Source organism: Corythoichthys intestinalis, chromosome 6, assembly GCF_030265065.1.
Source record: "Corythoichthys intestinalis isolate RoL2023-P3 chromosome 6, ASM3026506v1, whole genome shotgun sequence".
Taxonomy (NCBI): Eukaryota; Metazoa; Chordata; class Actinopteri; order Syngnathiformes; family Syngnathidae; genus Corythoichthys; species Corythoichthys intestinalis.
The window spans coordinates 4,294,640-4,311,449 of NC_080400.1; the positions used below are offsets into that span (position 1 = coordinate 4,294,640).

Here is a 16,810-nt window from a genome sequence, read left to right on the forward strand (position 1 = left end):
TCAGGTCATTGACCAGGTCCTGCCGTGTAGTTCTGGGCTGATCCCTCACCTTCCTCATGATCAGTGATGCCCCACGAGGTGAGATCTTGCATGGAGCCCCAAGAACGAGGCAGATTGACCGTCAACTTGAACTTCTTCCATTTTCTAATCATCGCTCCAACAGTTGTTACCTTCTCACCAAGCTGCTTGCTTATTTTCTTGTAGCCCATCCCAGCCTTGTGCAGGTCTATTATTTTATCCCTGATGTCCTTACACAGCTCTTTGGTCTTGGCCATTGTGGAGAGGTTGGAGTTTGTTTGTTTGAGCATGTAAACAGGTGTCTTTTATACAGGTAACAAGTTCAAACAGGTGCAGTTACTTCCGGTAATGAGTGGAGAACAGGAGGGGTTCTTAAAAAAGAACTAAGAGCCGAAATATTTACTAGTTGGTAATGTATCAAACACTTATTTCATGCAGTTAAATACAAATTTATTATTTAAAAATGATACAATGTGATTTTCTGGATTTTTGTATTAGATGCCGTCTCTCACAGTTGAAGAGAACTTATGATACAAATTACAGACCTCTACATGGCTTGCAAGTGGGAAAACCAGCAAAATCGGCAGTGTATCAAATATTTGTTCTCCCCACTGTACTTGAAAACAGGTTTTATATTCTACATTCTTCAAAGTATCCACCCTTGAGGTGTGTTGAGGTGGTTGCAGCTCAACTTTGCATTCGTAGGAAAAATTGACGGAGAATAAGTTGTCTTTTAGCCAAAACTTGGCGTGTTTAATTTCCACTGACATGCGGATACATCCTCTCTCATTGCTGTCTTCACAGGCAATCCCACAAAATCAAAGTCATCAAAGTCAAACAAGAAGAAGTAATAAAAATAGCACTTTAGACAATTAAGTCCCATCCTGCCATCTTGTGGTGAAAAGTTAATATGTCAATAATAACAAGCAATAGGAGCATTATTTCCACATCAACTGAGGACACATTTATGAATACAAAACATTTCCTCCACCATTTCTCTCAACAAGGTGTCTCCAAACGTTTGGCCTATACTGCATGTATTATGAAATACTTTGTAGGATTCTTGTTCATTTCATTTGTTTTTGTTGTTTGTTTTATTGCTTTACAATTTTTATAGACAATATTTTAATGCCTAGGTCTTTATTTTAAAGGGGAAATTCAGAATTTTTGACAATAGGCTTAATCTTGGAGTTTAATGAGCTGTTGGAGTTGATTTGGACAAATTCCGTGCAGTTTGTCAGCTATTTGTTAGTTTCAGGGCTCCGGAGTGGCTGAGCTAGCGCAAGTCAATGGTGATTGAAATCAACTCCATCGATTAACCAGAGGCGTCGCGTCCCATTAGGCAAACCAGGCAATTGCCTAGGGCCTCCAGCCAGCAAGGGCTCCCAGAGGGCCAACAGATTTAGCACACACAGCTTTACTGCACTGTTGCAGCGACAAGTGCGACAGTGCCAGTGAAAGCCTTGTGTCTGAGTTCCCTGAAGGGGCCCTTTCACTCGCTCTACACTCCCCCACCCCCCCTCACGTGACTCAGAATTACTTTTTTGGGGAGTAATCAGTAATTAAATTACTTTTTCAAGTAATTTGTGACAACACTGAAAACAAGTAACAAGTCGACATTACACTGTACTGTCATTTTAGTCTGTTTGAGCGGGGCATGTGCATTAATTGCGTCAAATATTTTAACATGATTAATTTTAAAAATTAATTACCGCCCGTTAACACGATAACTTTGACAGCCCTAATGAAAACCTCTAAATGGGTGGTTTTAGTTGAAGCACTGTTTTTTCATCTGTGTGATTTTGCCAAAGATCAGATTTGATGGTGATTTGACACGTAAATGTGAGAAATTCCAAAAGGTTCAGATACTTTTTCAATAGATACTTTTACTAAAACTGCAACTTTCATCTCATAAAATTACAACACATTACTTCATTCTGGTAATTTTTTGTACCCTGTACGAATACTCCCAACTTTAATCTGGAAGTCTTATTTTTTTCTTCCTTTGTTTGGCCTGAATACTTTGTCTTTATATTCAACTCCTCTGTCAAGGAGATGACTTCTAACTTGTCGTTCATCTTGTAGTTCTTTCACAAAAACCAAGGCGCTTGGAACCTGGAGAGTCAAAAGGTGATTATAAAAAACAGATCGCTTCACCCTTTAGACAGTTTCATTATCGTTCATCAAAGCATCTGTGCTTACAAAAGGAGGCGTCTTCCTCAATCCAGTGATTTCACATCCATGTTTGGTTTCGATTGGCCGCTTCCGAAGCGCCAGGGCCGCTAAACCAGCCGGACGACTAGGCACGTCGTTAGCATTTTTCTGGGTGTATAACCTCCTCGCCCTGTTCCGCTCCTCAAACACATCTCAGGAGTCGCTGGAAGATGGCCTCCTACACCGCTTACAGCGGCTACAGCAGGCCGCCGCAGTCCTACGCCGCCTCGTACTACGACGAGAAACAGCCCAACACCACGGGGTACACGGCGCCCTACACGGCGCCCTACACGGCCCCTTACACGGCGCCGTACTCTGACTACACCGACTACAAGGTAGTGATGCGTTACTTGTACTCCGTTACATTTACTTGTGTAACTTTTGGGGAAAAATCTATTTATAAAGAACAGTTTTACCACACCACGCTACTTTGGGATGGACTACAGTTACTTTTTTCTACAATTGATTAAAAATATTTATTTAAAAAAAAAAAAAAAATTGGGAAAAAAATGTAAAAACATAAAAAGTTACATTTTGCTTGAAGTAAATGTCAATAACCCTATAAAATAGATTTTTTTCATAGTATTGGACTCACTGCCGACCATTGACAGCATTTGGGGTCCTTTTTTTTTTTTTTTTTTTTACTGTTGGTTCACTCAAGTACAAGTAAAAAACAGTACTAAGTGAAAAGAATACTCATGTATCTGTTGAGTATCCCCAAAAAATGTACTCCAGTAGTCTTACTTCAAAGTGATATTCCTCAAGTACAAGGAAAAGTAGTCATCCAAAAAAATGTACTCAAGTAAAAAACAGTACTAAGTGAAAAGAATACTTGAGTATCTGTTGAGTATCCCAAAAATATTTACTCTACTATTGTTACTTCAAAATGATATTCCTCAAGTACAAGGAAAAGTAGTCATCCAAAAAATTTACTCAAGTACAAGTAAAATAAAGTACTCATAAAAAAGTACTCGGGTATTTTTTCTTACTTCTACTTGAATTTTTTCGGACGGCTACTTTTATTTTTGTAATTTCTAATGTAACGCTACTCTTACTTGAGTAAATTTTTGGCAGCTCTACAGTTTTTCATGACTTGAGTATTCTTTTCTCCAAGCACTTTTTTACTTGAGTAAATTTTTTGGATAACTACCTCTGAGAGGTGGGTAGTAACATGTTACATGTACTCCGCTACATTTACTTGAGTAACTTTTTGAGAAAAATGTACTTCTAAGAGTCGTTTGACTGAGCCATACTTTTGATTTTTTGAGTAGATTTGTGAAGAAAAAAAAAACCCATTACTTTGGGCTATACAAGTTTTTACATTTTTCCTCTAAATTCTGCATTGTAGCTTTATTATTTTTTTGCCAGCGATGCCAAGAGTAGCGCTACTAATTTCACCAATGAAAAGTCACAACAATAATCACATGACTCCATTATACTAATCCAGTGTTTTTCAACCTTTTCTGAGGCAGGGCATGTTTGTATATTTAATTATAAAATAATTTGTCCGTATTTATACTTACTCCGTGTGAAAGTTGAACCTGTTTAGATGAACTCAGAGCCGATATCCTGACAGGAATCTTCGTCAACAGCTCTCAGTCTCTCTCTGTTTTTGTTTTATTTAGCAGTTATGCTTGAAAAGCTCAGAATTATCAGACTTTAGCAATGTCTTTAACCGCATCTGAGCCGAGCATCTCGCTGACAACGGCTTTGGAGGCAGATAGTATTAATGTCCCTGCCACAGTGTGGGACTTTTTGGATTTAGCAACAAGTTCAGCAACAAGATAACTGGCTTTGAGAGCTTTCTCATTTATTTATCTTTGTAGTTTTTATCAAAAAAGTTGCCTGTTTATCTGTGTTTTCACAAAGGTGAACAAAATAGTCCATCGAGTCCAACTTGTTTTGAAGCGACGGTTGGAAGGCTGCTCGTGTCGCATTCAAGAGCTGCTAGGATTTCTAGCCATCAGCCACCTTGTGGTCCTCGACAATGTGTTGGAATAAAACATGGGGAGGATTGACGTTCGTCACATATTGATGAAATGGAAAGGACACTTTTGTCTAGTAAATCGACACTTGACGAGTAATCAAATGATGTACAGTAGACATGTAAGGGTCCACATTGTCGCGTACAGCCAGGTTGCTTATAGCTAGAAATCCAAGCAGTTCTTCTCGACACAACTCGACACAAGCAATGTCCGCTCATCTGCACACGACTGCAACCTTCTATCTATTCCTTCCTTCCTAGTGCAACTCCTCCCGATGATGTAAAAAAAAATGCGATATTGAATAATTTCTCGCAGCACACCTGATGATCTCTCACGGCACACTAGTGTGACACCGGTTGAAAAACACGGGGGAAAAAAAATAAATAAATAAAAATAAACTAAAATAAATAAATAAATAAATAAATAAAAAAGAAGAAGAAAAAAAAAAAGAAAAACACGGTACTAATCAGACGCAAGGTTGCCATTCTACGATCACGCCAGCCTGTTTAATCACGTGGCTTCTTTAAAGCACCGCAAAAAAATAAGTATTTGACATAGAGCACTGCCCTTAGCATTACTCGAAAGCGCCGATTTAAAACTCTCTCCTAGTTTTTATTTGGCAGCAATTGACCACGGAAACCGGAGATATGATCCTTTTAATGTCATAGTAGTAACTACAAAAGAACTATTCAATATTCAAGCTAGGAACTATTTTCTCCACTAGAGGGCACTCATGCTCTTTGGACAAATAATGCTGCATTTCTGTCATTTTTTTTCTCGCCGGAATCTAGCGATTTCTTCGGTTTTATGTGATTTTTAATGTGTTATTGTACAGTATCACTATAAAATTTCATATAGATAACTTTGTGCTGAGAAAAAAAATACTATTCTTTAAAAAAAAAAAAAAAAAAAGCAGTCACTCACAATGTTACTCTTTACTTGAGTATTCATTTCACTGGATACTTTTTACTTGTACTTGAGTACCTTTTTGGGAAGACTACTTTTACTTGAGTAATATTATTTTGAAGTGGCACAACTCATACTTGAGTACATTTTTGGCTACTCTACCCACCTCTGCTACTTTTACTTGAATAATAACACTGCTGTTGCTTGAGAATTTTTTTTTAGGGCAATGCTACAGTTACTCAGTACTTCTTTTTACAGAGTACATTTTTACTTGTACTTGGGTGAAGGTTTTGGATAGACTTCTTGATAGTAACGCTACTCTTACTAACAGTGGTAAAAAAAGTATCTGAAGCTTTTGGAATTTCTCCCATTTCAGCATTAAATCACTATTCAAATGCGATCTGATCTTTGTCAAAATCACACAGATGAAAAAAAACAGTGCTTTAACTAAACCACCCAAAAATGTATAGCTTTTCATATTTTAATGAGGATAGTATACAACCAATGACAGAAGGGGGAAAAATAAGTAAGTGAACCATCACATTTAATATTTTGTGCCCCCCCCGCCGCACTTTGGCAGCAATAACTTCAACCAGATGCTTCCTGTAGATGCAGATCAGTCTGGCACATCGATTTGGACTAATCATGGCCCATTCTTCTGTACAAAACTGCTGTCAGATTCCTTGGATGTCTGGCATGAATCGCTGTCTGAAGGTCACAGCATATCAATGGGGTGTAATTCTGGACTTTGACTTGGCCACTCCAGAACATGTATTTTTTTTCTTCTGAAACCACTCTGAAGTAGATTTACTTCTGTGTTTCGGATCATTGGCTTGTTGCAGCATCCATCCTCTTTTTAGCATCAACTGTCTGACAGACGGCCTCAGGTTTTCCTGCAAAACATCCTAAAAAACGTTTGAATTCATTCTTCCATAAATGATTGCAAGTTGTCCAGGCCCTGAGGCAGCAAAACAGCCCCAAATCATGACGCTCCCTCCACCAGGCTTCCGGTGGGGAGGAGGTGTTGACGTTGGTGAGCTGTTCCATTTTTCCTCTACACATGACATTGTGTGTTACTCCCAAACAATTCAACTTTGGTTTCATCAGTCCACAGAATATTTTGCCAAAACGTCTGTGGAGTGTCCAAATACCTTTATGCAAACATAAATGAGCATTTTTTTAGACAGCAGTGGCTTCCTCCGTAGAGTCCTCCCATGAACACCATTCTTGGCCATATAGTTGAGAGATTGGACTGTACCAGTGATTTCTGTAAGTCTTTAGCAGACACTCTCTTGTTCTTTTGACCTCTCTGAGTATTCTGCGCTGAACTCTTGGAGTCATCTTCAGTGGACGGCCACTCCTTGGGAGCGAAGCAACAGTGCCAAACTCTATTTGTAGATAACTTCTTTGTCGCTGGATGAACATCTAGACTTTTAGAGATGGTTTTGTATCCTGTCCAAGCTTTACACAAATCAACAATCCTTGATCGCAGGTCTTCAGACGAGTCTTTTGACCGAGCCATGATACACATCAGACAATGCTTTCATCAAGACACTTCTTATCAGATGTTTGTTTATTAGTGGGCAGGGCAGCTTGAAACCACTCATCAGTGATTAGGTGCACACACCTGACTTCAATCGTTCGGTAAAATTGGTTTCAATTGCTGTTTAAGTCTCCTTAGGCAGAGTATTCACTTACCGTATTTTTCGGACTATAATTCGCACCCGAGTATAAGTTGCATCAGCCATAAAATGCCCAACGAAGAGGAAAAAAACATATAAGTCGCACCGGAGTATAAGTTGCATTTTGGGGGGAAATTTACTTGATAAAATCCAACACATAGAACAGATATGACATCTTGAAAGGCAATTTAAAATAAAAATACAATAGACAAACACATGCTGAATAAGTTTACATTATGATAATGTTACGATAATGTTATGATGCATGAACAACGAAATGCGAACGTGGCCGGTATGTTAACATAACAAAGGTATTAAGTAGGGTTGTTCCGATCATGTTTTTTTTGTTGCTCCCGATCCGATCCCGATCGTTTTAGTTTGAGTATCTGCCGATCCCGATATTTCCCGATTCGATTTTTTTTTTTTGCTCCCGATTCAATTCCGATCATTCCCGATGATTTTTCCCGATCATATACATTTTGGCAATGCATTAAGAAAAAAATGAATAAAACTCGGACGAATATATACATTCAACATACAGTACATAAGTACTGTATTTGTTTATTTTGACAATAAATCCTGAAGATGGCATTTACATTATTAACATTTTTATTGTGAGAGGGATCCATGGATAGAAAGACTTGTGACTTTGTATATTGTGACTAAATATTGCCATCTAATTTATTTGTTGAGCTTTCAGTAAATGATACTGTAGCCATGCCCGAATGCATGATGGGAAGTGGAACCATGACTGTGCATAGTGCTACCAATTGATATATCTTCTCTGCGTTGGGGAATAACATAAGGTGTTAAGACAAAGATCAATTGCTACTTTGCTTCCCCACATTGCTTCCCATGATATATCTAATCGTAGGGAGAGAAAAAAAGGCTCCAAAGGCTGCCAAAGTTCACTCTACTCATTTTACGCTGCCTTTTATCTCTCTACATAGGTAAAACGGCGCCATTACAGATTGAGCGCGTCAATGCGTGAATGGGTCGTGCAGCGCATGCATTAATTGCGGTAAATATTTTAACGTGATACATTTTTTAAAAAATTAATTACCGCAGTTATCAGGATAAATATGATAACCCTGCCTTAAGCCTAAACTAAAGACTCTGGATGAGTGTAACATATTATGTCTGTAACGTTAAATACAATTAGAAAACGATTTAATTAAAAAAATATATATACAGTATATTAAAAAAGGGCATGTCCGATATTTTTTTGTCGATTCCATTACTTTGAAAATGACGTGATCCCGATCGATCGGGACATCTGTAGTATTAAGTGTTATTCAGATGACTATAGCATAAAGAACATGCTAACAAGTTTACCAAACCATCAGTGTCACTCCAAAACACCAAAATAAAATGTGAAATGACATAATAATGTGTTAATAATTTCACACATAAGTAGCTTCAGAGTATAAGTCGCACCCCCTGCCAAACTATGAAAAAAAAAACGACTTAAAGTCAGAAAAATACGGTACTTATTTTCCCCCCTTCTGTCATTGTTTGCATGCTATGCTCATTAAAATACGAAATCCTATACATTTTTGGGTGGTTTTAGTTAAAGCAGACGCCGTTTTTTCATCTGTGTGATTTTATAAATCCTATAAATTTTTGAGTGGTTTTAGTTAAAGCAGACGCTGTTTTTTTCATCTGTGTGATTTTGACAAGGATCAGATCACATTTGATGGTGATTTTATGCAGAACTGGGAGAAATTCTAAAAGGTTCAGATAATTTTTCATACCATTGTAAGTACAATATTTGGCTACTCTGAACTCCTCAACTAGTTTTCGAAATAAATCAGACTGTCAAGGGCCAGGGGACAAATAAACCCAAAAATGTAGACTCCCGGACCGAAGCACAGTTCATCATTTTATTGGCAAGAATAGGAGAACAAAAATTGTGGATTCTTGCCAAGAAGCCACAGCAGATGTTGCAAGATGGAGGTTCCAAGTGGCAGAGCTACAGGCACGGAAAAGCTGGGTCGCGGTCCAGGGCAGGTTGAGGGTGAAAACACAACTACGGCAGAAAACAGGCTGGGGCACTTGGGACAAAAAAGGTGGCAGGAATCCGGTTAATCAAGGTGGGGGAAAACCGCTCATATGCTGCTGAAAGGCGAACAAACTCACAGTGATCTGAACACAGACAGGGTTTAACTAGGGGAGAGATGATGAGGATCAGGTCTGCTAAACAAGTTGCACAGGTGGGCGAGATCAAAGTGAGGGAGTGGCCGGAAGTAATGCTAGGGAAGTGAACACATACCAAAATCAACAAAACAAAATCCCGGAAATACCAACAATAACTGGAAGACATACAAAAATAGACAAAACATGACAGGTACAGTGGGGCAAATAAATATTTAGTCAACCACTAATTGTGCAAGTTCTCCCACTTGAAAATATTAGAGAGGTCTGTAATTGTCAACATGGGTAAACCTCAACCATGAGGGAGAATGTGGAAAAAAAAAAGCAGAAAATCACATTGCTTGATTTTTAAAGAATTTATTTGCAAATCATGGTGGAGAATAAGTATTTGGTCAATACCAAAAGTTCATCTCAATATTTTGTTACGTACACTTTGTTGGCAATAACGGAGGCCAAACGTTTTCTGTAACTCTTCACAAGCTTTTCACACACTCTTGCTGGTATTTTGGCCCATTCCTCCATGCAGATCTCTTCTAGAGCAGTGATATTTTGGGGCTGTCATTGGGCAACGCGGACTTTCAACTCCCTCCACAGATTTTCTATGGGGTTGAGATCTGGAGACTGGCTAAGCCACTCCAAGACCTTGAAATGCTTCTTACGAGCCCAGTCCTTTGATGCCCTGGCTGTGTGCTTGGGATCATTGTCATGCTGAAAGACCAAGCAACGTCTCATCTTCAATGCCCTTGCTGACGGAAGGAGATTATCACTCAAAATCTCTCAATACATGGCCCCATTCAGTCTTTACTTTACATAGATCTGTCGTCCTGGTCTCTTTGCAGAAAAACAGCCCCAAAGCATGATGTTTCCACCACCATGCTTCACAGTGGGTATGGTGTTCTTCGGATGCAATTCAGTATTCTTTCTCCTCCAAACACGAGAACCTGTGTTTCTACCAAAAAGTTCCATTTTGGTTTTATCTGACCATAACACATTCTCCCAGTCCTCTTCTGGATCATCCAAATGCTCTTTAGCGTACCGCAGACGGGCCTGGACATGTACTTTCTTCAGCAGGGGGACACGTCTGGCAGTGCAGGATTTGAGTCCCTGGTGGCGCATTGTGTTACTGATAGTAGCCTTTGTAACTGTGGTCCCAGCTCTCTGTAGGTCATTCACTAGGTCCCCCCGCGTGGTTCTGGGATTTTTGCTCACCATTCTTGTTATCATTTTGACGCCACGGGGTGAGACCAAGGGAGATTATCAGTGGTCTTGTATGTCTTCCATTTTCTAATAATTGCTCCCACAGTTGATTTCTTTACACCAAGCATTTTACCTATGGCAGATTCGGTCTTCCCAGCCTGGTGCAGGTCTACAATTTTGTCTCTGGTGTCCTTCGACGGCTCTTTGGTCTTGGCCAGTGGACAGGTGTCTTTTACACCGATAATAAGTTAAAACAGGTGCAATTAATACAGGTAATGAGTGGAGCCTCGTTAGAATACGTTAGACCTCTGTGACAGCCAGAAATCTTGCTTGTTTGTAGGTAACCAAATACTTATTTTCCACTCTAATTTGGAAATAAATTCTTTAAAAATCAAACAATGTGATTTTCAGTTTTTTTCCCACATTCTGTCTCTCATGGTTGAGGTTTACCCATGTTGACAATTACAGGCCTATCTAATCTTTTCAAGTAGGAGAACTTGCACAATTAGTGGTTGACTAAATACTTATTTGCCCCACTTTATGAGCTAGAACCCTAACACATGCAGTTGCTTATTACTTGAGCATTTTTTTTACGGACTACTTTTTGGATGATTACCTTTACTTGAGAAATGTAATGCGACTGACTTTTTTTTGTCTCCTCTAATCACCTCCGCTCCAAGGACTCGGTATATGAAGAGAAGAAGAAAATCGAAAAGAGGAAGCGCAAGTACGCCATTTGCTGCGAGGTGGTGGCTCTGGTCATCGGCTTCATCGGTCTGATCGGCGTGGCGGCCGTGACGGGCCTGCCCATGTGGAGGGTGACGGCCTTCATCGAGGAGAACATCATCGTGATGGAGACGCGCTGGGAGGGCCTGTGGATGAACTGCTACCGGCAAGCTAACATCAGGATGCAGTGTAAGGTCTACGACTCGCTGCTCTTCCTGCCGCCCGACCTGCAGGCGGCCCGCGGCCTCATGTGCGCCTCCGTCGCCATCACCTGCTTCGCCCTCATCACCTCTGCCGTGGGCATGAAGTGCACCAAAGTGGTGGACCACCGCAAACGCACCAAGCACATCGTCCTGGTGGCCGGCGGCGCCCTCTTCCTGCTGGGTTGCGTCACCACGCTCATCCCCGTTTCCTGGACGGGCCACAGGATCATCCAGGAGTTCTACAACCCGTTGCTGATCGACGCTCAGCGGAGGGAGCTGGGCGAGGCGCTCTACATCGGCTGGGTGACTTCGGCGTTGCTGTTCGCCGCCGGCTGCATTCTGCTGTGCCGCCACGCCCCGAGAACCCAGGAGCAGGACGATAGGGTCATCTACAATCCCGGCTCGTACGTCTACCAACCCGCATCGGCGTACCAACCGCCCACCAACTACCAGCCCGGATACAACTACCAGCCTGCCTACTCCGCACCTCCGACAGGGTCTGTAGCCTACACGCCGGTCCAGTACTAGCGCAGAGACCGGGATTCTTTTGTTAACAAACGGACTGAAAAGTCTGAAGACAGTACGTAGTCTAGAAGAACTGATTTGCTGATATATTCAAGGGGGTGTGAACTGCGAACGTCCCGATGCGATATGAGGCACACGATGACCTCAATATGGCGATACAAAAATTATCGCTGATCAGAAAGTCAATCTACGATATTCTACGATACTGCTGTCATTAACAGTGATATACATCCAATCACCGCCACAAAACCTAAAAAAAAATCTAAAACTAATCTCAATTCACAGCAGAACACGATTAGACAATTATCATCTGAATTCTAAACGAAACTCAAACTGATTTAAAACCAGATCAGATCCTGATTTTCACATTTGTGTAAATGCAATGTAAACACACCACATTAAAAAAATGTTCTTCAAAAGTTATTCAAATGCTGTCAAATCTGAACAGATAATCGTAACATTCTAGTTGAGTTCTGTCTTGTGCCACAAGTAACTCAATGGCTGATATTGACACTGCTCGACATCCAATCCGTTTAAAGTGGGAGACTTCAAATGGATTGGACATCTTCTACACTTGTTAAACCCATTTCATTTAACAGCAGAACACAATTGGACAACTGTCATCTGAATTCTAAACGAAACTCAAACTGATTTGAACCCAGATCTGATCCTGATTTTCACATTTGTTTAAATGCAATGTAAACACACCGCATTAAAAAAAATGTTGTTCAAAAGTTATTCAAATGCTGTCAAATCTGAACAGATAATAGTAACACAGTGTTTCCCACAGGATTTTAGGAGACTGTGGTGGGAGGGTCTCTGACCATAGGATTTTTTGAAACTGTGGTGGTGGGCTGCATCGGAGTCGGACAGCCACACCATGTCGTGCCACGGCGATTTTTTTTTTTTTTTCATTATTTTTTTCCCCCCAAGAAGAACCATAACAAAGATATACTTGAAATATTTCATTAGCTAGGCTAATGTTATAGCTCTCAGCTACGGTACATGTATGTAAAATGCGTTGCTGATTACAGCTACGTTACCCTATGTAATAATGCGACTTTTTTTCTCGTAGCAATAGTACAACTTACATCTCGTAGTGACTCAGGGTTGGCAACCCAAACTGTTGAAAGAGCCATATTTGACCCCCCCCCCCCCCCCCCCCCCAAAAAAAATGATACAGTATGTCTGGAGCAGCAAAAAAATAAAAGCCTTGTACAAGCCTTATAATTATCAATACTAGCTATATTAGCCTACTATAAAAATGACTAAGTTGGCTAGAAATACATAATTAGCCTTCATGATTAAATGTTTATTTTCCCTGCAGTGGATCCTATAGCGCACCACGTGACTACTCTGTTGTACGATGCCACCACAAGTTTAACTTCATTACAATATTAATGAATTGAAAGAATGTTTGTGTCATGTTTGTCCACCTAGAAATCCTATTAAAACAAAAAATATATTTCCCTCCCCTGTCTTTTTCCATAAAAAAAAACAAACAAAAAAAACCCAGCTCCGAAGCAGCACTAAAGAGCCGCATGTGGCCCGAGAGCCGCGGGTTTCAGACCGCCGTCGTAGTCCTCCTTTTTCCTTTTTATTTGACCCTCATACAATAACAGTCCTTCAGTCAACTGACCCATTTACAGGACTGGGGGAATTCTAATAGCCGTGTAAAGAGTTTTACTTGATTCGGTGAGAAGGTGAATAGTTTTTTCCTCGTTGTTCGTGAACTAAATTTCCACACAAACGCACATCGAGGTACCATTAACTTAGCAAGGAGAGGTATGAGAGTCATTTTGGGGGGGGGGGGGGGGGGCGCATTTATCCAAGTTTCGTCAGCCGTAATTGTCTGAAGTTGGCGCGCCGGTGTTGTGCCGAAAAATAGCCACTCCACGCGAAATGTCCCCCCTGACGGGAGCGCCCACACGTCACTCATACAAACAGCCTTTTCTTACCAATCGATGGACACGGAAACAACGTTCTTGTACCGTGAATATGTATCATTTTACTTAGCTTGAACTAATAAATATTTTACTGTGACCAACGCTCTGAAAATAGAGCAAGGCTTTATTTTCGGCCCCGCCTCTCCGCGCAAGTTCAATCAAAGTTTGCTTTCCGTCCAAGACGGCCGTCCACCGCTCACTTTCGCCGAAAAGTCCGATTCAAACTATTGTAATGCCCCGCATATGGGGAAGGAGAGAAGTCTGTATTTGCTTACCCACTTGATTGTGGTAACAATAATAAAGAAAAACAATAACAAAATAACAGCGGGCTGCTAAGACATGCGACCGCTATCTCTCGCTATCTCGCTCGTTCTCCCACTCTTCCTACTCATTCCCCTTGCGTCTCTTAAATAAACAAATAAATAAAATACTACTCTAAAATGCTACTCTACTACCTGGTAGTAGAGTGGAGTGGGCTACAGCTGTGTAATAGGCTGACTGATGCATCTGATTATTATCTTTTTTTTTTTCTTTTTTTTTCTCGGCGGGAGGGGGGGGGGGCAAACGAGACTGTGGCGGGCCGCCATCTCGTTCGACATCTCGTTCTTAGTGGGAAACACTGGTAACATTCCAGTCAAGTTCTGCCTTATTGCACAAGTAACTTAATGGCTGATATTGACACTACTAGTCCAATCCGTTTGAAGTGGGAGACTTCAAATGGATTGGACATCTACCCATGTTAAACTCAATTCATTTCACAGCAGAACATGATTGGATGTCTGTTATCTTGATTCAAAACTAAATCCAAACTGTTTTGAATCCAGGTCCAATCCTGATTTGCACATTTGTGTAAACGCAATGTAAATGCCCTACATAAAAAAAAAAAAAAAAAAATCCCCAAATTTGTTCAAATTCTGTCAAATCTGAATAGATGATCATAACATTGTAATCAAGTTCTGTTTTCTGACACAACTCGTGATGAACTCATTTCAATTCACAGCAGAGCATGATTGGATGTTTGTCATCTTGTTTCAAAACTAAATCTAAACCGTTTGGAATCCAGATCTGATCCTGGTTTGCGCATTCTTGTAAATGCAATGTAAATAATAATCAGCATAATTGAAAAAAAAAAAAAAAACTGCAATATTGAAATCATCAAATGGACCTGACGTCTACTAGTGATAAACTCATCTAAATTCACAGCAAAACAGGATTGGATGTCTATCATCTTAACTCTTAATTAAATTTTGATTGATTCGAATCTAGATTCGATCCTGATTTGCGCAATCATGTAAATACAACGTAAACACACGGCATAAAAAAATGCCAAAACTTGTTCAAATGCTGTAACATTGTAATCAAGTGTCGATCTGAATCCAGATTCAATCCTGATTTGCACATTTGTGTAAACGCAATGTAAACGCCCTACATTTAAAAAAGAAAAAAGAAAAAAATCGCCAAATTTGTTCAAATGCTGTCGAATCTGAATAGATGATCATAACATTGTAATTAAGTTCTGTTTTCTGACACAACTCAATGGCTGCCGATGGGACCGCTAGATGTCCAAACCGTTCAAAGTGGGAGTTGGCCACTTGACCCTCCAACTTCGAAATGATTGTACATCTACTCGTGATGAACTCATTTCAATTCACAGCAGAGCATGATTGGATGTTTGTCATCTTGTTTCAAAACTAAATCTAAACCGTTTGGAATCCAGATCTGATCCTGGTTTGCGCATTCTTGTAAATGCAATGTAAATAATAATCAGCATAATTGAAAAAAAAAAAAAAAACTGCAATATTGAAATCATCAAATGGACCTGACGTCTACTAGTGATAAACTCATCTAAATTCACAGCAAAACAGGATTGGATGTCTATCATCTTAACTCTTAATTAAATTTTGATTGATTCGAATCTAGATTCGATCCTGATTTGCGCAATCATGTAAAAACAATGTAAACACACGGCATAAAAAAATGCCAAAACTTGTTCAAATGCTGTAACATTGTAATCAAGTGTCGATCTGAATCCAGATTCAATCCTGATTTGCACATTTGTGTAAACGCCCTACATTTAAAAAAGAAAAAAGAAAAAATCGCCAAATTTGTTCAAATGCTGTCGAATCTGAATAGATGATCATAACATTGTAATTAAGTTCTGTCTTCTGACACAACTCAATGGCTGCCGATGGGACCGCTAGATGTCCAAACCGTTTAAAGTGGGAGTTGGCCACTTGACCCTCCAACTTCGAAATGATTGTACATCTACTCGTGATGGACTCATTTCAATTCACAGCAGAGCATGATTGGATGTTTGTCATCTTGTTTCAAAACTAAATCTAAACCGTTTGAAATCCAGATCTGATCGTGGTTTGCGCATTCTTGTAAATGCAATGTAAATAATAATCAGCATAATTGAAAAAAAAAAAAAAAAACTGCAATATTGAAATCATCAAATGGACCAGATGTCTACTAGTGATAAACTCATCTAAATTCACAGCAAAACAGGATTGGATGTCTATCATCTTAACTCTTAATTAAATTTTGATTGATTCGAATCTAGATTCGATCCTGATTTGCGCAATCATGTAAAAACAATGTAAACACACGGCATAAAAAAATGCCAAAACTTGTTCAAATGCTGTAACATTGTAATCAAGTGTCGATCTGAATCCAGATTCAATCCTGATTTGCACATTTGTGTAAACGCAATGTAAACGCCCTACATTTAAAAAAGAAAAAAAATCGCCAAATTTGTTCAAATGCTGTCGAATCTGAATAGATGATCATAACATTGTAATTAAGTTCTGTTTTCTGACACAACTCAATGGCTGCCGATGGGACCGCTAGATGTCCAAACCGTTCAAAGTGGGAGTTGGCCACTTGACCCTCCAACTTCGAAATGATTGTACATCTACTCGTGATGAACTCATTTCAATTCACAGCAGAGCATGATTGGATGTTTGTCATCTTGATTCAAAACTAAATCTAAACCGTTTGGAATCCAGATCTGATCCTGGTTTGCGCATTCTTGTAAATGCAATGTAAATAATAATCAGCATAATTGAAAAAAAAAAAAAAAAACTGCAATATTGAAATCATCAAATGGACCTGACGTCTACTAGTGATAAACTCATCTAAATTCACAGCAAAACAGGATTGGATGTCTATCATCTTAACTCTTAATTAAGTTTTGATTGATTCAAACCTAGATTCGATCCTGATTTGCACAATCATGTAAATACAATGTAAAC

General features: G+C 39.7%; 1 protein-coding gene across 1 annotated transcript; it reads left to right on the forward strand.

Annotated features, from left to right (window-relative positions):
- The first annotated feature begins 2,298 nt into the window (after positions 1–2,298).
- Positions 2,299–13,408, forward strand: LOC130917990 (claudin-8-like). The gene is made up of 2 exons (XM_057839820.1): positions 2,299–2,567; positions 10,837–13,408. Exons 1-2 carry the CDS (start codon positions 2,403–2,405, stop codon positions 11,611–11,613), a joined length of 942 nt encoding a protein of 313 aa, XP_057695803.1. The 5' UTR covers positions 2,299–2,402; the 3' UTR covers positions 11,614–13,408.
- Positions 13,409–16,810: the final 3,402 nt, after the last annotated feature.